General features: G+C 40.4%; 1 protein-coding gene and 1 pseudogene across 1 annotated transcript; both read left to right on the top strand.

Moving 5' to 3' along the window:
• Window positions 1-12,578: 12,578 nt before the first annotated feature.
• LOC148098825 (von Willebrand factor A domain-containing protein 5A-like) lies at window positions 12,579-21,838 on the top strand. Its single transcript, XM_087851434.1, has 5 exons — window positions 12,579-12,725; window positions 12,860-12,914; window positions 16,975-17,129; window positions 21,160-21,283; window positions 21,395-21,838. The coding sequence occupies exons 1-5, from the start codon at window positions 12,579-12,581 to the stop codon at window positions 21,472-21,474; spliced, it is 561 nt and encodes a 186-aa protein (XP_087707560.1). The 3' UTR covers window positions 21,475-21,838.
• LOC148098826 (uncharacterized) lies at window positions 17,449-18,389 on the top strand (annotated as a pseudogene).
• Window positions 21,839-25,568: the final 3,730 nt, after the last annotated feature.

Raw genomic sequence — 25,568 nt, 5'->3', positions numbered from 1 at the left:
GGTTGAGAATTAACAAGACAAAAGTGCACTTTAAAGGGGAGAGCAAACCATGTATGTCTATAAGTGTGTTTATTAAATTAAAATACAACTTTTCAATTCAACATAATCAATCTTAATTAACCATTTACCAAAATTTGTATTCAAATAAAACCAAATCACAGGCTGGATAAAAAGTGAAGCTGAAATGTCAAATTTTTCACCTCTATAGATATTTTACCATGGCAACACCTTAACACTCAATGTGTTTTAGCAATGTGTAAACTCTGGTTGGACGGTTTATCTGTCACACAACAGCTGATTGTCATGTTTCCAACAGCCACCCTGGATTCCAAGTGACCATTGAAAATCCGGTCAAGGATCCGATTTTCTAAGTCCTCTACAGGTCGAAGAATCTCATCAATTCGGGAAAGAGTGTCTGTCCTTCTCTCCATCTTTTCTATGTCCTCTGTATATCTCAGATATATCAGATTAAAAGAAAAAAAGCTGAGTTGACTTGAAATGTTTAAAAATTATTTTACAAAAATAGATTCACAATTTTACTGTGATAAACTAAACGACATTACACCATCACACATCTAATCCTAGAAGGTTTGTTTTTTAAATGACCAAAGTATTTTAACTTTATGCCATCACTAGTGACGTCTGATTTTGCGCATGCAGACCGCTTTGAGCGTTCACACTAGAGCGCGTTTGCTGTCACATTTTATTTGTAGTGCGAACAAGCAGACAAAAAAGTCAGATTTGATGCGCTTTCACCTGTAGTGATGGGATTTCCGGCTCTTTTTAGAGATCCGGCTCTTTCGGTTCGGCTCACTAAAAAGAGCCGGCTCTTCAGGTTGTTTTGTTGCTTTAATTTATTTATTATTAACAATAATATAAAATTATGCACAAAAGGACTTACTAACGTAAAAAAAAAGTGGTTTTATTTATATATGTTTATATATATAAATATATGCGGTGGCTCCTAGAGACAAAACACGTACAAACTCCAAAACACATTTCTAGCATGAACTGAACTTCCAAAGCAGAGCTACTAGATCACTTAAATTACACAATTGAAAGCATGTGTGTATTGTTTGTGTATTTATACACAGGCACTCATATATATTCAAATTATTTTAAAAAAAAGTTCATTTTCCTGTTACTACCACACACCAAATCCGGTCGTTGGTACTTGCTGGCTTGTGTAGCCACTAGGTAACAAAAGCTCAACATTGCGCCCAGCATCCTGGAGCACTTCTGTTGTCTTTTGTACGTGTTTTGAGTTTTTACGTGCGTCGGAGTTTGTACATGTTTTTTACATGCGTCGGAGTTTGTACATGTTTTTACGTGCTTCGGAGTTTGTACGTGCTTTGTCTCTAGGGGCCACCGTAAATATACTTTTATTTATTCACTTCACATAAAATGTAATAAATAAATCATATAATACAAAAATCAACTATTCACATTTCAAATTTTAACTATTTAAATTTTCAGCTTTTTCCTTTTACAAATTTAAGGTGAAACAACACAAAACACTGCAAACCACAACACAATTAAATATAAATTAAAATATGAAAACAAAAAGAAGATGCATATTCTCTGTCATATGGGCCTGCATGAATAAACTTTCTGAATCCTTTATCATCTGCAACCGAAAATAGTTGTGGATGATTACTATACCTTTCTAATGTGACGTTGTTGTCCCTGGCTCTCTTTCTCACTCTCTCCCTCCGGCCAGTGTTGCCAACTCCTCAGTAAGGAAAATCGCTATTGGCTGTCCTAAAAGTCGCTAGAAGTCGCTAAATGACGTCATCACCTAATTTGCATAATTGGTCATGCTAATGTAATTGTAATCTATGTTGTTGGAGAGAGAAATAACATCGTGGAAGAGACATAAAGTGAGTAAAAAACGTCCTAAATGCATTTATAATTTATTTAGAACTACAAATTTAATTTCTTTTAGCAATTATTGTTTTTTTAATGTCACAATTCCAACCCTGCTCCTTTACCCGGGCTTGGACCGGCAAAAGTGACCCGAAATAGGCACTCTGGTGGAGTTACTTTGTGTGTGTGTGTTTATAAGTAGTTTTAAACCTTGTGATCCACAAAACAGCATAAGAGTAAAAGAATAAAAGAAGAACTGACTGCGTTACAGCACCCGCTGCTTGTTGAGAGTAAAAGCGATATGCGCTTTCACGTCTTTTTTTTAGCGACTTTTTTTCTACAAAAAGTCGCTAAAAAAAATACTGAAAACTCGCTAAATATACCGACAAAGTCGCTAAGTTGGCAACACTGCCTCTGGCTCTGTTCCTGTGCTACTGAGTGTAACTACCGCCCCTCCCTCCTCTGCCCAGCGTCAAGCTTGCGTGCGGAGTGAAGCGAAAAAAAGTGCGAGAGACGGGCTGAGGGAAAGAAAAAAAAAAAAAAACCCAGGTGACGGCTCGCGATAAGGAGCCGGCTCGCGCCGTTCACGTCAAAGAGCCGACTTTAAGAGCCATTTCGTTCGCGAACGACCCATCACTATTCACCTGCAGTGTGAACGTAGCCTAAGAATTCAAATAACTTACACAGGTAGACAGACACACAGCGTATATGATGGTAGATTGCAACATGGACACAGAGAAACACAGGGCTTAAATACACAGAGGAGCAATCAGCGAATGGGAAACACAGCTGGGGCAAATCAGGCCTAATGAGACAGGGGAAGCAATACCAGACACATTAACATAAGACATGGACCTTCAAAGTAAAACAGGAAACATAACAGAGACGCAGACTTGACACAGGGATACAGCAGACGGGAGACAGCAACTATGGATCACAGACAGAAAACCAGAACACTAAAACTCTAACAAAACCCACACAGAGAACCTAAGCTAAGAATAATCCTATGACCTATAAGGCAAAGCTAGAATATAATGAAATAAACAAAATCAAAGAACCAAAAACACGAAACACTGGGTCGACGACCCTGGCAGCCTAACACTTGTACCCAGAATGGTGCACACAGGCTACAGAAGTTAAACACAACTAACACTCTGTTTTCATCATTAACACACTACCACTCAAAATTGAAAACACATGTTGCAACCTCTTCTTCTGCTTTTTGCTAGATTGAATACAGCTTCATCCATGAAGATGTATTCATGAGGCCATTGAGTCAAGCTCAAAGATTCTCTTTACACAACAAACAAATTTTAGTTCTGTAAATGAAATAGTATAATGTATACATGTGCTATGTATACAAGTATACTTATAACTAAATGGTATTTTGTTTAGAATTGAAGGAAGGCCACATGAGGGTGCTCACAACACCAGGAGACACTTATTGTGGATTTGGTCCATCAGAATAAAGCAATTTGACTGCGTGAAATGCAGCAAGGGAATGTAGAAGACAACATAAATGTTGAATCTAGCAAAAAGGAGAAGAAAAGGTCGCAATGTCGTAGGTCAACGTGCCATTACTGAACTGCCTGGCCAGCGTGGTGGAACTGTAACTATCTGTGCTGCCATCAGCAGCTATGGGGTTCTCCACAGTCATGTTACTGTTGGGCCGTACAACAATAAACTTGTAGTAACATTCCTAGACGGTCTACGGGATGCTTTGCTTGATTAGAGAGATTGTGAGCAGGCAGAGCATCCCATATCATTTGGGTCAATGTGAGCTTTCACCGAGGTCCAAGAATATGCAATTGGTTTCACAATGAGCAGCATTTTATAAATGTGTTTCTTCCACCGTACTCTCCCTTTTTGAACCCTATTGAGGAGTTTTTCTCAGCATGGAGATGGAAAGTATACGACCGAAACCCTTACACACAGGAAAATCTACTTCAAGCATTGAATGGAGCTTGTGGTGAGACAGGAGTGGAATCTTGCCAGAGCTGGATTCGGCATGCTAAAGGATTCTTTCCTCGTTGCCTTGCAAGGGAGACCATAGCATGTAATGTGGATGAAGTCCTGTGGCCTGACCCAGCACAGAGGCGTAATGCTGAGACAGGATAAATTATCTGAATATGCTGTAAAAATATATAATTTTTTAATGTACATATAACTTTTTTTTTTTACTGCAGTTCTTTTTGCACATTAGCTGGTTTTGTGTGGCTTTTGAAAGTAGTGGTTGATTTCGAGTAAAGTTCAAATAGTTTTGGGTCAAACGTTTGGTTTTGCAAGACAAGTTAAAGGTTATGTAAGTGTAACTTGAATTTTACACTTTGTGTTTAGTGTTTTGACACAAAGACATGAGATTTTAGGAAATGTGTTTTAGCAATTCAGAAAAACTGTAATGACAAGTACATTCCTGTCAGGTGAATTCCTGTGTTCAGACTCTCACTGGACCTGAGCCATCACCTGTTACACCTGTGTGTTGCCTTCCTTGATGACTCTCACGTATGCTGCATGGAGGCCTCTGTATCCCATTTCTCACAATAAAGATTTGCCAGGCATTCAGAAAAGCTTACTGTCATCGGAGCAACTTTTTGGTTCATTTGTCACACACGATTGTTAGAAGATCTGATGGTTTAAATATCCATTTTTTAAAAGTATTGTTTATTCACAAAATTGGCCCCACAACCATCCATTCGTGTCACAGTGCAATCATGGTTGCAATGCACCAGCGATCATCATTGACAGGTTGCTCAAGTCTTAAAAGAGAATTAAGTTGTATTTTTTTATGCATATATTTTTTTCCTCTTATTTATGAAGTACCTCTATAAGTAACAAGTCTTTAATTAGTAGGGCACTACTGCTGAAAAGAAGTTAAACAGCATCTTCAGTGTTATTAGAAAAGAGCTGTTATCCAGTAGTTTAAGATAAAAAAATTGCTTTATTTATTCATTTTTGGGTTTGTTTCATTTTTTGCGCTACATTAGACAACATCAAAATAGAGTTGTCATTTTTGTTATTTGTGTTTTGTAATCTTTATAAAAGCCAAGAAAAAACACCTCTTAATCTTTTCTATATGGCGAGGTGCTGTGGACATCCAAGTCTGTGATTGTGTAGATTTTTCAAATCAATACCATGGTTGCATCTACTGAAAATCTCTGTGAAGCTTAAATCTCAGTGACCTTGACTTCAAGGTCAGAGGTCAACTTTTCTGAAAATCAGAGGAGTTTCACATTTATAACACAGGTATGTCTACTAGGAGGCTGAAGGGTAGCACTATATATTTATAAACAATAAAAAAAACAACAATTATTATGCAATTTATTTCCAATTTGTATGGAATTTATTTCTGTAAACATGGTGTTTTAGGTCGGATTGAAGGACTGATGTGATGGTAAGGTGTCCGCTGCTGCGCTTTGAAGATTGGTAGGCTTTTTTTTTTTTAAATTTTCACGAGAATTGCTAGTTCCCCTAGAGTTTTGGCCACTCCAACAATCAGACGATTCCCTATGAGCAAGCATTTAGCGACAGTGGGAAGGAAAAACTCCCTTTAAAAAGGAAGAAACCTTCGACAGAACCAGGCTCAGGAAGGGACAGTCATCTGCCGCGATTGGTTGGGGTGGGGGGAGTGAAAATTTTAAAAAAAGAAAAAGCCAAAGTGGTCATTATTGGAGCAGCTTAATTAATTTTTTCAGGTTGGTCTTGGTATCACAACATTTGGCTACAATACCAAAGCCCCCTTCTCCGAGGAAAGCCTCTACCTTGTAGTGGTTTCCCAAAATGCTCCCTTTAACTATTTCAAGCTCATTTGAGCGGAAGGATGGGTTAGCTGACATGGTGAAATGTGTCGGCTTGGTCAGTGAATTGCTAAGTAACGCGGAATTCTCTCAAAACTCTCCAAAAGGGTTTGCTTACTGTCAGGTCAAGGTCCGTTGAGTAGCAAAGTTTAACAGAGCAAAGCTTAAGGGTTTTTTCTCTCAGCAAGATGATGACATTACAAGGGATCAAAGGCATTCTACTTTGGATCAAAGGCATTCTATTTTTGATCAAAAGCATTCTATTTTTTCAGTTGAAACACTGAAAAAACATACTGTTTCAACAGGGCAGGCTGTATTTTCTGCTGCAACATCTCAACAGGAAATAATAAGATAAAGACCAGGAAGACTGGTGATCTATTCATATCAGTAACATCGGCAGGTTTCTGGTGCAGGAAGTAATAAATTCAGCCCTCGTGTTTGCACTACAGGTTGCTTTCATGAGTATTTCTGTTTTTGTGGTGGGGGAATTTTTCCTCGTTCCAACGATGTAAACATTGTGCTTTCCGCAATGACTAGTAATCTTTTTGTCCTACTGTTCATTTACAGTACAGGAAAGGTTTTGTTTGGTTATGATTGTTTTGCAAGAAATACTTCAATCACAGTGGGGTAGTCTTGATTAAAATGTTATATGAGAACTGTGGCGCCATGTGTGACCTGATGTTGGCATGTAGTCGTCGCCAGACTGTCATCAAACGTGTGAAGTTTGGGACAGACTGGACAAAGTACACTTTTAGAGATGAAAATCTAATGTCCAGTAGTAAATGATCAAAATTCCACCACAAACATGGCTTTGACGAAGATGTCCCTTTCTGAAGTAACCCCAACAAGTTCCTGAAGTAACCAAATGGAATTTAACCAGTGACCTCTCACTTTGCAGGCGAATGTGTAAACCAGCGATGCCTGGAAAACACTAAAACTGTGCCAAAATGTCATTTTACATTCAAAAAGTATATTTTGACCTGCTGTGAAGAATGCAAAAAAATGTATTAGTTTGGAAGCATGTTTGGTATATGATATACTTGCCTGACTAATAATAATTTATTATTATTATTACTATTGTTGTTGTTGCACAATGGGGCCTTTCCCCTGTGAATGACCAGCTCACAGCTAAAATGTGTATTTTGTGCCATTTATAAGGTCAGTGCTTTATCGTACCTTAAACTGTGCAGGGTAAAAGCCTCAGTTGCTGGGAAAAGCACAGGTGTATTACAGTTTTTCTGAATTGCTAAAACACTAAACCCCATTGTAAAAACTAAACTGTCAACTATGAAAACTCTTTCATCAAATCAATCCTACAGTTGCCAAAATCTTAAACACTATTCATCTGGTTAGGACACCATTTGCAAAGCTCAGTCTCCCATTTACCAAAACTCTAAACACAAAACACACTTAGCAGTGTGGTGCACCAGTTGTTGTGTGAAGGCTGTGTGCAGTAGTGATGTCTCCTGTGTGTCGAAGCTTTGAAGCGTGTGTCGGGTAATCTCGGGGTAGTTTTGTAAAGCGCGTATCTTGCTTTGATTACGTATGCAGTGACGTTTGAGGCCTCGCGGGCAGTCCATACCATGTGACTGATTCAGGAACTGGCTCGCCCGTTTGCACCAGATTCTAAATAAATTGGGCAGCAAAACACAGCTGATTCCCATCACATTGTGTTGTGGAACTGGATTATGTCCCAGTTACATCCTTACTTGGACATTTCTCCTTCGATGGAACCAGCAAGGAAGAGAAGATTTTCCCCTGTCTGGCAACATTTAGATCTCATCTCTCCTAATAAAGTATGCACACAGTAATAAATATCACAAATGATAAGTACCATGATATAAATCAACAACACCACAGATCTTATAATCTGATTTCTGTCTTTTAGTTTATTAAAAAGTGAAGCACCACACACTAGTTTGTGTCATTGTCCAGATGTACATAAGAATGATTACACAGTTACACAATCATACCAAAACTCTGTCCTGATAGTTTCCACTTTCTCTTTTGTATCAGACATACTGAGACAATATTTGGTATAAGTAACCATGAAAACAATTTATTTATTAAGTTTACACATCACATCATTATAATCATTGAGCCTTTAATCGTCCACTTGATGGCGCAGTAGAGCCAATGAATCATCACTATGCTTCGAACCATGAGTAGACCAGTTGGATGGAAAGCTTCAGTTCATCACAAGCCTTCATCTCACATCACTAATGAAAGCTCTTATAATTTGGCTGCTATTAGAGACCATTGATTTAGGCTCTCTTTGGTTACTACGTGGATCTTTTTTCAGACAAATTAATGAAAAAAATATCATAAATGGAAAAACAGAGTACAAATGTTTACGATTAACTGGATATTACAGCGCGATTTCAGTGCATAAATACATAAATACAGGTCTGAGACGTAAGTGGTGCAATATTGATAGAGCTCACATGACTCCCTCCTGTTCGTATCCCAGAAATAAACCAGGATTTTAGTGCCTCATATACTGCACAGGTCATCGGCACACCTGTGAGATTCAGGACGACATGCTAAGCAGTAATAATACACCATATTAATGCAAGGTACAATTACAGCTGGGCTCCGGCACGTTTTATTTTAACAGAGGAAATAAAATATGCAGAGCTAGCTGAGTTGGTTGAAATTCAGTTGTTACTTCAAGAGAATTTCATACAAGAATAATTGAAGATGAAATAGGTTATTAAAGCTGTCTGTTAGGATGCCTGGGTTGTTGACCCAGGGTTTTTGAGTTTATTATATTATTTATAATTTCTAGTCTTTGGGTTTTTGTTAGAGTTCTTTCTTATGGTTTATGTCTCTGTGTATTCCTTTGTTGCTGTCTCCCCTGTCTGCTATATCCCCGTGTCCAGTCAGTGTCTGTGTCTGCCCTGGTCCCACGTCTCTGTTCAAGGCACAAGAACAGCCCTGCTCTCTTTGTTAAAGGATCTCAATGGCTGTTTTGGTGCATGTGATTACAGCCAGCAGACCATGGAGGAGGCTCTGAAGAAAGTTGAGCAGATGGAGGCTGATCTTGGTGGAACGGAGATCCTGCAGCCCCTCAAACATATTTACAGCCAGCCCTGCATTCCCAATCAGCCCAGACAGGTAACACATAAAGTGGGACACTTTTCTAGGGTGGTTATGGCTCAGGTTGAGCAGCAGATAATGTCTTCTAGGCCCCCAATGCACAGTGCAGAGTGTGTAAATGACAGAAAGTGCTTAGACATAGAAAAGAAATCCTGGAGCCCTTCAAACATATTTACAGCCAGCCCTGCATTCTCAGTCAACCTTGACAGCTAATATACACACTGGCTTACATTAATTTACTGCGGCCTTTAGAAACATTAGCTAGATGAAAACCACTTTGACATGGAAAAAGTGCTTATATTCACCCATTTTTGCAAATAGGTGAATGAGACATGTTGTATAAAGATATTTGAGTCCTCAATCAGGGTAGAAAAGCACTAAAAAGAATAAGTCCATTTACCATTTCTGAAACGTAACTCAGCTCTCAGAACAAGATGTTTGTTTCATATTATGTCCTTATGTGCCAACTCTCCTCTCTACCTGTTTGTCTTTACTGATGGAGAGAACGCCAAAGAAGTGATCGATCTGGTGAAGAAGAATTCAGGTTCTCACAGGTGAAACCACAAACACACAAATATCTACACAGTTCTCAGAATGAGAGTCCTCTGTGTACTTAAGGAAAACTGTTGTATTGCAGGCTAAGGAGCTTGGGAAAAAAGCATCTGGACTTCTTTAAGTTTCTTTAAGTTTTCTTGAAGATGTTTCACCTCTCATCCGAGAAGCTTCTTCAGTTCTAAGAGTAATTTTTCTTAGAACTGAAGAAGCTTTTTAGACCTGGATGACTGAGAACCTTCACAGACCTGTTGTGTTGCAGGTGTTTCTCTTTTAAAATTGGGGAAGGGGCCAGCTCTGCCCTCATTAATGGGATGGCCAAGGAAGGAGGAGGTCACGCTCAGTTCATCACGGGGACTGACAGGATGCAACTAAAAGTAAGACATTAAACACAATTATGAATGAGGATAATGACACCATATGAAGGACCATATTTAACAAATTCATAAAAGATACTGCATCATCTTATTTTGCTGGTTTAACTTTTTGGTGATAAATCTAATCCGAGGTTTTTGTTTGACACCATCAGCAGATTCCTTAATGCTCCTCAATCTGCTTTCCCTGCCATGTATTCCAGTGACTGCAAACAAGTCTGCACGTCTTCAACTGGCCCAAGTCTCTTGATCAGTTCTCTTCTCTGAGTTTAAACTAATTTTCTCGACAGATCTCCTTGACATTATTTCACACATGCACATTTTGTCCTGCCCAATGGACATAATCTCTCTGAAATTCATTAAGAGGTTCTGCCTGGCAGCTCCTTTCTCTCTATCACCAATCAGTCCTTTTCATCTCACTTTATTCCAGATTACTTGAAAACAGCCAACATCTTTCCTCTGCTTTGTTCCCACTGTTTTAGATAATTATGGACCAATTTCCAGACTCTTGTTTATTTCACGAATCCTTGAGAAAGTTGTTATTAATCAATCTGGTTATTGACAAAACCACAGCACTGAAACAACCGTATTAACAATATAATTACTAATGATATTCTTGTGTAGTTGGATAAGGGTGAAAATTCCATTTTATACCTGCTTGATGTATCTGCAGTCTTTGATACCACTGATCATGCTACTCTTATTAATATAATACAACACTGGATGGCATCACTGGTACTGCCTGCAAATGGTTTTCTACATATTTATCCAACAAATATTTCATAATTCATATTAATCAATGTGCAGTGGTGTGAGAAAGTGTTTCCCCTTCATGATTTCCTGTGTATTTGTCTATTTGTCACACTTAAATGTTTAAGATGACCAAACAAATGTACATGTTAGGCACAGATAACACAAGTTATTACAGTTTTTTCTGAATGCTTAAACCCTAACTGTGATTCCTATAGCACAATTCCTAAAACTATTAATACTTATAGCAAAACCACTCACTGAGTTTGCAAATCTAAAAGCACAAACACTGCTTTGCACTCAGTTTGCAATTTTGTAACACACACTTTGCAAAACTGTAGGCACAATTCACTGCACAGCACTCTTTTTGCAGAACTTTAAACACAACTCACTGCTTACACTCAATTACCAAATTTCCAACACACTCCTAGCAAAATTATACACATGTATGGCTATCATTAACACTATTTTGCCAACTGTCTGGCACACTTTCACTTGTGAAAACTTTTTTAGATAATTAGTTCACTTTGCAATCAGCCCAAGCACTATAATACAGGTAAGCTCTGTGTGTGGAGTACAATGGAGGGAGCAGGAAGAGTGAGAAGTAGAGGAGGCCGAGGAAGAGGACGTGGAGGTGAAGAAGTAGGATGAAGAGGACGACAAGGACAAGGAGGAGCAAGAGGAGGATGAGAAGGGGGGAGAGGAGGACGAGGAGGGGGGAGAGGAAGGGTAAGAAGAGTAAGAAATAGAATTGCTGATGACATCAGAGCTACAATAGTGGACCATGTAATCAACCGTGGAATGACCCTGAGGGAAGCTGGCCAACGGGTTCAGCCTAACTCGAGCCACTACTCTGTAGCAAGCATCATAAGGACATTTTGAAATGAGAATCAGTTAGTACAGTCACTTTGCACTAAGATTTGTAGCACAACAATACCATAGATGTAAAAATACTGAAATTGTTACTTTACAGAATTGCTAGACGACCAGATGCTGGGGGCAGAGGAAGCATGTTCACTGCAGAACAAGAAACCCATATAGTCAATATGGCGATTGCAAATAATCCTATACTTGGAAATAAACACTTATGTTTGTTTTGATGTGTGTGAATAATAGTACTTGAAGTTAACTGACATAGCCTACCTTGTGCACAGAGAAAGCAAAAGCCAGATGTGTTTTTTATTCATACCATCAGTGTGCAGTTAGCGCATTGTGTGCTTAGTAGATGATGGCTTGTGTGTACTGTTTGATACGAAAACACCATTTTTACGAAGGTGTGAAGAGTTAATCTAGCTGTGTTCGCTTTTGCAAGAGAACTACAATGTTTTGATAATTGGGTGACAGGTTTTCTTATTTGTGTGTAGAGTTTTGCAAAAATAGCCAATAGTTACAAAAAATGTGCTTAAGCAATCAGAAAAAACTGTAAAGGAAAAAATATCCAAACCTAAATTGCCCTGTGTAATAAAATTGATTGTGATAACGGGTTGGGCCACCTTTAGCAGCAACTGCAGTCAAGTGTTTGCAATGACTGGTAATGAGTCCTTTACAGGCTGTGGAGGAATTTTGGCCCACTCATCATTGCAGAAATGTTGTAATTCAGCCACATTGGAGGGTTTTTGAACATGAACCGTCTTTTTAAGGTCACGCCACAGCATCTCAGTCAGATTCAGGTCAGGACTTTGAATACACCATTCCAAATTTTTCATTTTGTTTTTCTACAGCCATTCAATGGTGGACTTACTGGTGTTTTTTGTCCTGCTGCAGAACCCAAGTGCAGCTAATTTCTGTTATAATGAGGGGGAAACCACTTTTTCACACAGGGCCATGTGGGTTTGGTCCCCCCCCCCCCCCCCCCAAATTAATAAAACCTATAAACACCTTCATTTACAAATTACATTTTGGTTTTACTCGTGTAATTTGTCTAATATTTGTTTCTAAAACAAGTAAGTGTGACAAAATAGGAAATCAGGAAGGGGACAAACACTTTTTCACACCACTCCAGCTTGCATAGCAGAGCTTCTGAGACCTTATCACTACAGCCGACCTCTCCAATCCTGTAACCAGGGTCTCCTAAATGTCCCTCGCTCTGATTTTAAAGTCAGAGGCGATCATGCTTTTGAGATTGTGGTGCCCAAACTCGAGAATGCAATTTGCTCTGCAGCCAGCAGTGGTCGACATCTCAGTCACATGGGATTTACCAAAGGAAGTGTCTGTCACTGTCCTCTCTCCACCAATCACAACACTTTTCCAGGGTCAGAGGTCACTGATTTATGCCCAGCTCACTGGACAGGTAGGAGCAGCAGCCTCTCATGTTGTTGTTTAGGTATTTGATGACAGTAATTAACGTGACTTCTAACACTGTAATTCTGTGTCAGAGCTCAGAGGCAGCAGAGGGCTGTGTGACGCTGAAGTACAGCCTGGCAGGTCATCGCTCTGAGAACCAGCTGCACTTCAGTCTCAGACCTGCAGAGGACGCTGGGTAAAACAGTTTAACACAAACAACACTTCTGTTTTGAATTGTGAGTTTCCACGTATTGAATTCAAAACAGTATTTTCAGAAATGTAACTCTACTTACTGGAAAACAGTTAATAATACCCAAACCTAATGCTGTTTGTCTAGTTCTAAACATGTTTCACTTTTTCCTAATCATTATTTCTTGGATTAGGGGTATCATAACATCTAATAGTATATCATTACTGATCACAAACATATTAGACATGACAGAGTATTCTCAGTCTGCAGTTTGTGTGAAATCAAGGAGACATTGTTTGAATTCAAGTCCAAACACTTTTGTGCAATAATCTGACACTTTTACTATAAAATACACTAAGAACAGACAGATTGACACACACAGGAACATCACCAACAACAACTAATTTGTGTCCTCAGAGCCTGCTTTTGTAAAGAATGGCAGACTTGTCTGTACATTGCACACTGTCATAGTGTTTGTTTAGAGAAGAAAATAAAGCCTGTTTGACTTTTAGAGGCAAATCCATCAGCAGCAGAAAGGAATCGAGATCCTGTCAGGACTTCAGCCTGATAACTGGGGTTAAGTAAAGACAGCATGTCTGTCTGGACTAAAGGTCACCATCCTCTGTCAGTGTGTGCGATAGAAACAAAGTATAGCAAGATAAATCTTGAAAATATAGTCACTGGCAATACTGCATAATTTTTTTAAAATAAAGCATTTTTGGAGTTTAGTAGGAAGAAACACAGAGGTTTTACAGTAAGTTAAATGCACTGTTGTCTATGTTTACCAGATTCTCGTTAAAAATCTTTAGATTTCTATTTGGTGTCTTAACAATGTCTCCATGAAGCCCTGTGACACAAATCAATTAGTTAAAGTACAGTCATGTCTTAAAGACATCAAGGCCTGGATGACCTCGAATTTCTTGCTTCTAATTTCAGGCGAAAGCGAGTTTTTGTGCTCGACCCTAAAAATGTTAGAAACACAGAGTCCAGATACTTGACTCCCTCTGCATCCTTGTCTTTCCCCTCACCCCCAACCAGTTGCAGCAGATAGTTGCCCTCCCTGAACCTGGTTCTGCTGGAGGTTTCTCCTCTTTTAAACAGAGTCGTTCCCTCCCAGTGTTGCCAAGTGCGTGCTCATAGGGAACATCTGGTTGTTGTGTTTTTCTTCTCTAATATTTTAGGGTCTTTATCTTAATATGCAAAGTGACTTAAAGCAATCACAGTTGTGAAGTAGTGGAATATAAATAAAATAATTGCAAATGATAAATGATCATTTATACAGTCTATCAAAGTGATTATGGGGGATTTCTGCTAAGCTGCAGCCTCTCTTCACTATAACTCCTGTTAAAACTATTTTAGGATCATGTTCTTTTACCAAAACAAATACCACAACATTGAAGTCTAGGGAGCCAGCTTCAGTGTTAACTTAAGCACAGCTCAGTAATTTCTTAAGCTGATGCGTAGTGAGAGGGATTAGAAATATATTTTTGTAAGGAGAAAAACCTCAGAAAAGCAAAGAATCACGGGCCCAGAGTTAATTCATGTACATGGACGATTACCTGACACCTTCCGTCGACTACAGAAAGTGTAGGCAAAGCGCGCCAGGCATTCGCTCAGAGTTTATTATATACTGTCCTCTCACGTAACACTCATGGGTGGAGTACAAGTTAGGAAAAAACAACTTCTTATCTGCTGCTTGCATAGAGGCTGCACAGGATGCAAGCTTGCAAGACGAAGATGGACAAGTTGATTAACGATCTTGTAGTGGGTTAGAACAATACACGTGGGTGTTGTCTAAACTTGAGCAACTTCCTCATGTGATCACTTTGTTGCAGCTAAAGAATTTGCTGACACGCTATGTACAGGCATTACTGTGCAATTTAAATAAGCTTAAACATAAAGGTAATAAGGTAAAATCTTTTCACAATTTTACTGCTATTGTTAATAATCATCATCATTACCATTGCATTAATAATACAATCTGCAGTATTGATATTGCATTCAAATGTTTAAACATATTGGTACCCAATTAGCCTTTATTACAGGTGCAGTTATAACCACTCTAAACTGTTCAGTTGAATCTATAATCTAAATGCTTTTGAATGCTTGTTATAATCTGAAATGTGTATGTGCTGGCCTTCTGTCTGGTGGAAAAGGTTACAAGTTGAAACTGAGTGCAGTTCATGATGACACAAACACACAGTAGACTTTATCTCATTTATAGGTGAGAGGTTAATCATGTTTGCTTGTAATTCTAAAATTGTCTCTGTAAAAGAGGAATAGTTTCTTGTTGTCTCTGCAAAAAGAGGAACAGTTTGGTTTTCCAGACGGGAAGTGAAAGTCAGATGACAGGAAGCATCTGCTGTGGAGATGGAGACAATGTTATTTTTAAACTGTCTTAAGTCATTGTGGTTTTGAAACCTATGTATGAACTGTATCTGAGTGACGTTTAAGGGCGTCAGTAAATTTAAGCCCTGAAAGGTATAAAACACCTGCTTAGGCTCTGTAAGTCGGGGATCGGCGCTGTCTGCGTACAGCAGGCGGTCTTCCCACGCGTGTCATTAAAATCATCGTTTGACTCCACCCGGCCGGATCAGTGTTGTTATTATGGAAGTTTATTACCTCCTCTACCCCTCCTCAATATTGAACCTTAACAGTAGTTTTTGTTTTTACTACCGAAGTTGCTAGCTGCTTGTTAAACAGTAACTTCAAACTGTCAGTAAAACCAAGTCCAGCTCAGTTAACTCATGGGTCATTCAATTTGTAATCAACACGGGTCTTCTGCTCAACCATCCATCATTTTCATAAAAAATGTTATGATACAAAGTGTGGGCACATATGATGAGTGCTGTGAAATTTTAGGTTCATAATAAATACTACTCAAAATAAGTTCCTTTGAAAAATGCTCTGTCAACCCACTTTCAGGCATGTTATTTTTTTTACGCACTGAAATCTGATGCCATCTCAAAAACCAAGAAAACTCCCTGAAGTTTTCAGACATCAAAATGAATGAGGCTCTATAATTTTGGAAAAATGATGCTCTTTCATTTTATTTTCAACCTGGACTAAGCAAAGTTGTACTACTAAAACAAAAATATCAGTAGATTTTCCTGTCCAACAAGAATATGTGCATATTTTTCATTTGGGAGACTTGAGGGACTCCATTTCAAATCATCAGAGCTGCGGTTGCAGGGTGGTTGGTGCCTGTTGTGGTGGTAACCACTAAACCATCCCGCCTAAAGATTATGGCCACCCGTTTGGCGACTCAGGAGGGGAAAGAGGTGATCTACCTGCACTGTGCATAGTGAGGGTGGAGTGCTGCTGACTTCGAATGAGAACACTGTCGGGTGGTGGAAGGAATGCTTCAAGGACCTCCTTAATCCCACTGGCATGTCTTCCATGAAGGAAGCAGCGTCTGGAGACGAGAGGCAACTCGTCTATCTCGCGGGTGAGGTCACTGTGGCAGTTAAACAACTCCTTGGTGGCAGGGCCCCTAGGGAAGTTCCTGAAGGCTCTGGATGTTGTAAGGTTATCTTGGTTGACACGCTTCTACAATGTTGCGCGGCGATCAGGGGCGGTACCTCTGGATTGGGAGACTGGGGTTCCCATTTTTAAGAAGGGGGACCGGAGGATGTGTTCCAACTATAAGGGTATCACACTCCTCAGCCTCCCTGGGAAAGTCTATGCCAGGGTGCTGGAAAGGAGAATCCATCCGTTAGTTGAACCTCAGATACTGGACGAACAATGCAGTTTTCATCCTGGTTGTGGACCACTGGACCTGCTCTTTACCCTCATGAAGATACTGGAGGGTGCATGGGAGTTTGCCCAACCAGTCTACATGTGTTTTTTGGCTTCGGCATTCGACTGTGTCCCTCGGAGTGTCCTGTGCGTTTGATGTGGAGCTCTTATGTAATGATTATATTTTTAAGATGTAATTTTCAAGTGAAAAACATAATATTTATCTGTTGCATAGTTTACAGTGCGGTGTTTTATGCACTGGGTTATCATGTAGAGTTCTGTTTGTCATCTAGCACCATAATCAGGTTTTGTTTTTATTCCATCTTAGATTTTCCAGCTGCTGTGCCTGAGCAGCCACCCAGAGACCCTTTGCTGCAGTTAGTCTCCCTGCAGGAGGCGTCTGGCTGCTGGCTGCTTGATCCAGCTCCGGCTGCTGCACTGGGACAGACCAACGAGGAGGTGGAAAAGTCAAAGCCTGAAAAGGTGCCCTGCTGTCAATTTAAATATTAGCACAAAATGATAATGTGAGATAAAACTGATTTGATTCTATAATTTGAACAAAAACACATGATATAATTAAAAACACACCATAAAACAAATAAAATGAAGTCAAACTAAATGTAGGCCTGCCTCACAGCCTGAGAATAAACATCTGCATATCAGAAGCTAAAACACTGGTGGTAATCACACTCCTAACCTCTCACTGAGCTGCACCAGCATCTGATATTATCCAGAAACCAGCAGAAATTATTTTCCTCATCAGTTGTTGTAAAACATGTCAGCACATTATTTTAGAGCATTTATGATATCACAGTTTGGGATTTCATCAGAAGAGCATCCAGTGTAATAATCTGCCAAATCAAGATTTCCAAGATGGCGCTGGAGTGACGGCAGCCTTTCCAAGTAGCTCTGCAACACCGCACTTTTTCTTAACTTTTAACTTTTTTTTAGACTAGGCTTTCAAACTTTATTTTCCTTCCTCTAGTTACTGTACTTCTACCTCTTAGATATAGCGATACAAGATGGATAATGCACTTTTTAAAACTTCTGGAACCAGCTCCTTCATCTACTCGAGAGCGGAGCTGCTGGCTCTAAGAACAAAGGGACAGACCGGCATGCGACACAATATCCCGGCTGAGATAAAGAGGAGCTACAGAGGCTGCAAGGCTGGAGCGAGGAAAGCGGATCACCGGAGGCGATTCAAACCATCAATCCCGACAGTGATAATGGGCAACGTGAACTCGCTACCGAATAAAATGGACGAACTGTGTGCTCTGAACAACCACCGACTATACCGTGAGTGCAGTTTGTTTATCTTCACGGAGACGTGGCTAACCGAGCTAACGCCACAGGCTAACGTAGACCTATGCGGTTTCACATCCGTGAGAGCCGATAGGGACACGCAGGCCAGCGGAAAAAGCAGAGGTGGGGGACTCATTGTCTACGTTAACAACAGATACTGCAACCCCGGACACGTCTCCGTTAAAGTTTCGGTATGCCGTCCAGACCTGGAGCTGCTAGCTGTTAGCTTGCGGCCATATTATCTACCACGGGAGTTCAGTCATGTGATCTGTGTGTGTGTTTACATCCCTCCGAAGGCCGACGCAACAGCTGCCTGTGAGAAAATACACACAGTCACAGCAAGACTTCAGACACAAAACCCCGAGGCTTTCATCATTATATCTGGAGACTTTAATCATGCCACACTGGATTCTACTCTGGCTGCTTTTCACCAGTTTGTGAATTGTCCCACAAGGAGCAACAGGACAATTGACCTACTGTATGCTAATGTGAGAGATGCATACAGAGCCACCCCCCTCCCCCCACTAGGGAAGTCAGACCACAACCTGGTTTACCTACAGCCACAATACACACCCCTCGTCCAAAGACAGCCTGTCACAACACGCTCCATCAGGAGATGGACCCCAGAAAAGGAGGATGCTCTGAGAGACTGTTATGACACCACAGACTGGGACGTGCTTCTGAGCCCACATGGTGAGGACATAGAGGGGGCGACACACTGTCTTACAGACTACCTCAACTTTTGTGTGGACACGGTCGCCCCTGCTAAGACGGTACGGTGTTACCCTAATAACAAACCGTGGGTAACACAGGAAGTCAAAGCTGTCCTCAACATGAAGAAGAAGGCTTTCAGGAGCAAAGTGAAGGAGGAGATGAAAGCAGCACAGCGGGAGGTGAAACGCTGCCTGAGGGAAGCAAAGGACACCTACAGGAGGAAGGTGGAGCAGAAGTTGGAGAGGAACAATATGAGGGAGGTCTGGAATGGTGTGAAAACCATCACAGGCCACAATACCAAGAACAGCACGGTGGGGGGGACTGTGGAGAAGGCAAACGAACTCAACAACTTTTTCAACAGGTTTGACCAGCCCACAACCCCCCCACCCTCACCCTCACCTTTACTACAGAGCCCTCTCCCCACTCTCCTACCTCCCTTGCTTCCCCCCCTTCCTGACACTATGATGACACCCCCCTCCTCCAATCCCTCTCTCAGCAGCAGGACATCTTCCCCCCCCCCTCCTTCCAATCATCTCCCAGTGTCACAGTGGATCAGGTCAGGAGACAACTGAGGAAGCTTCGCCCCAGAAAGGCAGCAGGTCCGGACAAGGTGTGTCCGAGGATGCTAAAGGCGTGTGCTGCTGAACTTGGGGAGCCGCTACAACGAGTCTTCAATCTCAGTCTGCGACTGGGGAGAGTGCCCGCCCTATGGAAGACATCCTGCATCGTCCCGGTCCCCAAAAGGAACCGGCCCAATGAGCTGAATGACTTCCGACCGGTGGCACTGACATCACATCTTATGAAGACTCTAGAGCGGCTCTTCCTCAACCTCCTCCGACCACAGGTACAACATGCCCAGGACCCACTACAGTTCGCCTACAAGGCGGGTGTCGGAGTGGAGGATGCCATCCTGTACCTCCTGCATAGAGCCCACTCACACCTCGATGGGGGAAAAGGCACGGTCAGGATCCTGTTTCTTGACTTTTCCAGTGCCTTTAATACCATCCGGCCCTGTCTGCTCCAGGAGAAACTGAACAGGATGGAGGTGGACCCCTGCCTGGTGGCTTGGATCTCCGACTACCTCACCGACAGGCCACAGTACGTCAGGCTGAAGGACATCACGTCTGACACTGTGGTCAGCAGCACAGGAGCACCACAGGGAACTGTGCTGTCCCCTCTTCTCTTCACCCTGTACACCTCTGACTTCTGCTACAACTCTGAATTATGCCACATTCAGAAGTTTGCAGACGACACAGCCATCATGGGGTGTATCTGGGATGACCAGGAAGAGGAGTACAGAAGTCTGGTGAGGAACTTTGTCGCATGGAGTCACACAAACCACCTGCAACTCAACACCTCAAAGACTAAGGAACTGGTTGTGGACTTTGGGAGGTCCAGAGCAGGTCCACTGCCGGTTCAGATAGAGGGGGAGGAGGTGGAGGTGGTCAACAAGTACAAGTACCTCGGGCTGTGGGTGGACAATAAACTGGACTGGTCATGCAACACAGAGCACCTGTACAAAAAAGCCCAAAGCCGACTGTACTTCCTCAGGAGGCTGAGCTCTTTTAACATCCGCAGGAAGCTCCTGAGGATGTTTTACCAGTCGGTGGTTGCTGGAGTACTGTTCTATGCTGTGGGGTGCTGGGGGAGCAGCACAGCAAAGAAGGACTCATCCAGGCTGGAAAAACTGATCAGGAAGGCTGGCTCTGTGTTCGGCATGAAGCTGGACACTCTGGTGTCAGTGGCAGAGAAAAGGACACTAAAGAAACTGCTGGACATTATGGACAATGCTGGGCATCCTCTGCACACGGCCATAAACAACCAGAAGAGTCTGTTCAGTGACAGGTTGCTTCTCCCAAAGACAAGAACCAACAGACTTAAAAACTCCTTTGTCCCACACGCCATCAAACTGTTTAACTCCTCTCTGGAGGGGAGAGGGAGGGGAGACAGGAGGACAAAGGAGGGGGGAACAACTAAGCTGTAGTGCCTCTTCTCTTCACTGTGCAATTACCTTTTGTGCAATACTTTTGTTAATAATCAGCGGTGCAATAGACCTCAATACTTTAAATGTGCAATTCACTTGTATTTTTATTTTTATTTTTATTCCTATTTATTCTATTTATCCCCTTTGTATATTTTATCTATATATGTCTTTGTATTTATATATATATATATATATATATATATATATATATATATATATATATATATATATATATATATATATATATATATATATATATATAAAATATTCTTAACTCTGTAACTTCTGTCGGTGCTGTGCTTTTAGGAAAACAAATTTCCCAGAGGAACCCACCCGAGGGATTAATAAAGTTTTATCTTATCTCTTATCTCTCAAATCAAATATGCAGATCTGCCCACCTTGGTGACCCCGTGTGACAAGGAAGTACACAAACATATCTAATATTACTGGTTGTAGAAAGTAAAATGTGTGTTCTGTCTGTTTTATTTGATTGATTTTGATTTGGTGAATTAGACCAGCAGTGAAGTGTGGGCCACCATTCTGGCTCTGATCTGGCTTCATGGTTTCAAGATGGATGCAAAGGACGAGTGGGAGCTTCTGGCTATGAAGGCTGCCTCGTGGCTCCGTGCTCACAATGGTACTAGCAATGATTGTAACAGATAAAAAAAAAAAACAGCTTTAAAAAACTGTTTCATTCTACAGCTTTCCTCCCACGATCATTATTTTAATATCTGTGTTGTGTTTTTAGCACCGTGTGTGTCAGAGTGTGTGGATGCTGGAAATGTCCTGCTGGGTTGCAGCGTGAAGAAAGAAGCTCTGGGACTCTGAGGGTTTTCTTAAAGTAGCTTCATCTTCAGAGTGAACAGAAGCAGGTCTGCTTACTCCACACTGCCTTTGATACAGAGCTGTTTTATATCATTGAACCCTTTTACATGTTTATTTGTCATAAATTATGTACCTAATTTTGGTTTTACCATTGTGGAAAAAAAGTATGTCAAAATTGTCTGAATACTCCTAACACAGTAGAAGATTGGACCACTGCTGTGGCAGCTCATTCAGAAAGTGTTTTAATTCCTTTTCTCTGCCACTAGATGGCGATTATGTTCATACTTTTACTGATTTCACACAGAAACACCAAAACCAATCTAAGAAGAGTCTTTTCCCTTCCTGTTATAGATCTGAAAATGGCTTCAGTTCAGGACATTTTCAAGATGGTCCTCAGTGAATTTATTAAAAAAAAAATGTAAATAACTATTTACAGTGTTTACACCATCTTCTAAACAAAGTAGTCTATCTTAGCTTCTATTTTTTAGAAAGTAATATTTTTATGGCGAAATTGAAATGAAACCATACAGAACATCATTCTGTTTCTCTCGCAGGAGTTACAATTTTATCCATAAAACACTTTCATTCTGCTAACTGACACTGATTGATCCTTGAATGTCTTAAGACAGCACATAGTCTTCATTCATGTTTGCTTATTCATGTAGTTCGAGTTGAACCCTCGAACTACATGAATAAGTTGAGTTGAATCTGAATTTCCCAAAACTGCCTGTTTTGTAATGACTTCCCAAATAATACTTAGCATAAAAAGTTAGAAAATTTATGTTTGGTCTCTTATTCCTTTGTTTGTGATTCAGCTAATAACACAAGAATTTTTGAAGCCACGCTGAAAATACTCAGCAATCTGTGCATTCATGACTGGATGTAATACCGGTAGCTTAGCTGTAGCATTTGTAAGGCTTCAGCTTCAGGTTACAAGGAAATTCCATCATTCACGTAGATTACTGATTAGCAGTGCTAACTCAAAATTTCTAGTTACTTTTCTCAAAATTTTGAGTTAATAAGTCAAAGTATCGATAAAATAAGTCGAAATTTTGAGTTATGGATCTTTTTTTAATTTTTTTTTTTAGTGGCAGAAACGGGCTTCCATACAGAGCACACCTCCTTATCTAAGGAAGGTTTTATGTGTTTCTTATTCTCTTTAAAAGTTCTGCTGAGGGCCTCCAGAGCCAACTCTGTTCTTTGGCTCGACTTTCTTCCATAATCTGTCTTTTCACTTTTGTGAGAAATAAAACACAATTTAAGAACAGATTGTCAGAAAAAGAAATGACATCAATAACTACACCAAGGACATTCAAAACAAATTTTAAACTTGGCTTAAAGACCATAAGTTTGATCTGAAAATGTCGACCAACTTCAACATTTAGATTGTGACACTAACTTGTCTCTCTTCCACAGTGTGTTTCTTTTGTCCTGCTCCCCTCTCCCTTAACCAGTTGTGGCAAATGGCTGCCCCTTCCTGAGCTTTGATCTCCCAGAGGTTTCTTCCTGTTAAAAGGGAGTTTTTATTTCCCACTGTTGCCAGGTACTTGCTCAAAGAGGATCATTCAATTGTTGGGTTTTTTTCTGTATTACTTAGTGTATTTACCTTACAATATAAAGCACCTTGAGGTGACTGTTGTGTTGATTTGGCGCTATATAATTAAAACTGAATTACATCTCTGAAGAAATGTTACATGCATGTTTTGTTGCCTTTTTAAAGTGATGGGGGAAGAATTGTAATGGGCTAATAAAAAGGGACAGACGTGCTCTGTGTAAAGATCAATCCTTTGACCATCATTCACTGCATCATTAATTGCTTTAACTTATAGTCCATAATGCTGTAAAAACAAAAAAAGAAAAAGCTGAGTCATTTTCACATTTTTATTGAGGTTTGAATTCAGAAAGTCTGTTGCTGATCTCAGTAAATGTAACAGGATGTCTCCGTCCCTGCCTGAAAATTTACAGATGTGGGTAAAACAGGGTGATGTGTTATTGTCAGGTTTGAGTGAATAACAGGACCCAAATGCAGGACTTCCTGAGAAGCCACAGGCAGTTTATTTACTTCACTTAGACTTTATATCAGTTTGGCCAGCAGTCACGTATAGGTTCAAACAAAATGGCATGAGGCTGCAAAAATATTTATCATCTAGTAATCTTTATTAATGAAAGCATGAGTGTACCCACCAAAACACACCAAAGAACCCAACCCCTGTAACAGCAACTGGCTTCTTTTTATTCTCTACCATTCAGGTGAGCATCTGGAATAGCCCAAGTCTGGGGGAAGCAAAATAATGAGAAACAAAACATCCACATATGCAAACATCAAACCACAATATAACACATGGAAGACATTTATATTTTGTACAAAGTCCTATGAATTATTCAATATGTGTATACTAGAAAATGCACAGATACATAAATAACAATCTTCTTGTGAGACGTGTGTGTGAGAGAGACACAGAGAGTGTTGAGTGTATGTGTGTATGTCACCCCCAAATTTCACCCCTAAAAATAACTATATTAATACTATTCATTAATATAATTATATTAATATTAATTTTAGTATCATTTTCTCGAATGATTTTCAAATGTTATATTTTCCTAACTTTTCTATTGACAACAGTACAGGATAGAATAAAAACAGGTTTTATATCCAGTTATGAGGCATTGCTACTTCACCAGCCTGGTTTGTCATTAAATAGACTTTGGTTGCTGTGTCAGAAAGGTAATTTCATGACACAAATCAGTGATGCAAATTTATAAAAAACTTTAACTGAAATATAGTAAAAGTTCAAACTGTTCTGATAATGTAGAAATGTTGCTGTGTCAAAAACATTAGCTTGTTTCTAAAATCACTGGAGATTCTAGTCATCTATTCTCTTCAACTTATCCTTGTGAGGGTCACGGGGAGGCTGGAGCCTATCCCAGCTACCATAGGACGAGAGGCAGGGTACACCTTGGACAGGTCACCAGTCTGTCAAAGGGCTAACAGGTGGAGACAGACAGACCATTTGCCCTCACATTCACACCTATGGACACTTTAGAATGACCAATTAGCCTAACCCCAATAACCCCACAGTCTTTGGACTGTGGGAGGAAGCCAGAGTACCCAGAGAAACCCACGCAAACACATGGGGAACATGCAAAATCCACAGCCAGCCAGGTGGTGGAATCGAATTGAACTGCCCTGCTTGCTGTAAGGCAACAGTGCTAATCACCGCACCACCATGCTGCTAACTCACTGGACATCTCATTTTACCCTTCTAAGTTAAACTTTTAAGTTTAACTATGTTTTTGTCCTCGTTCTTTTGGAAACAGGGGCAAAACAAAAAAAAGACAACAGATAGTTAAACTTTCTGATTTAGCCCAATTATTTAGGCTAAAGCCAATAAGATAGTTACAGACTATGTTTATATGAAACATGCGTATACTTACTGCATTTGATGTATTTTAACCATACGTACTGACTTATACATATTACAGAATTTAATGTTGCGGGTCCCAAGGATGAAGACAACCGTGATAAATATGTTACCTGAAAAAGCAGGTGAAGAGCGGAGTAATGAAGACACGATGCGTCTCAGTTTTTCTCCAGCACATGTCTGAGGAAGCAGCGGAAGGTGGGCTCTCTTACTGCTCCCCAAAACCCTGGAGCAACCACCAACATTCTGCCCCCACTGCTTTCCAACGTAATATGGATTTCTATTCTTTAAAAGAAACTGAAAATAAATACATATATCAATGAAACATGTCCCATAACACGTGTTTTACACATAATATCCCTCTCTGGGATCCCACAGTAACACCAGCATAGAAGAAATGGCTTTGATTTTGCCACACTCTTTCAGTAGACAGGATGTGTGAAACAGGAGTGTATGAACACACACACACACACACACAGTGTTAAAGGTGCTATGTTGGGTGGGTGTATCGGGCAGTTTGAGTGTACAGAATGAGTATGACTATATGAAAACTAGAGTGCTGTTAAAATGTTTTGCACTTTTTTTTACTGCAATAGGAGGAGGTCTTTTTTCTTTAAAAAGACCCCCTTTCACAAGTGTAACAACTGTGATTCGGCCGGGGACATTATTTTTGGG

This window comes from Neolamprologus brichardi, chromosome 14, assembly GCF_056152115.1.
Source record: "Neolamprologus brichardi isolate AB-2024 chromosome 14, ASM5615211v1, whole genome shotgun sequence".
Lineage (NCBI taxonomy): Eukaryota > Metazoa > Chordata > Actinopteri > Cichliformes > Cichlidae > Neolamprologus > Neolamprologus brichardi.
The sequence above is the reverse complement of the archived record's forward strand: the minus strand, read 5'-3'. Positions and strand labels throughout refer to the sequence as shown.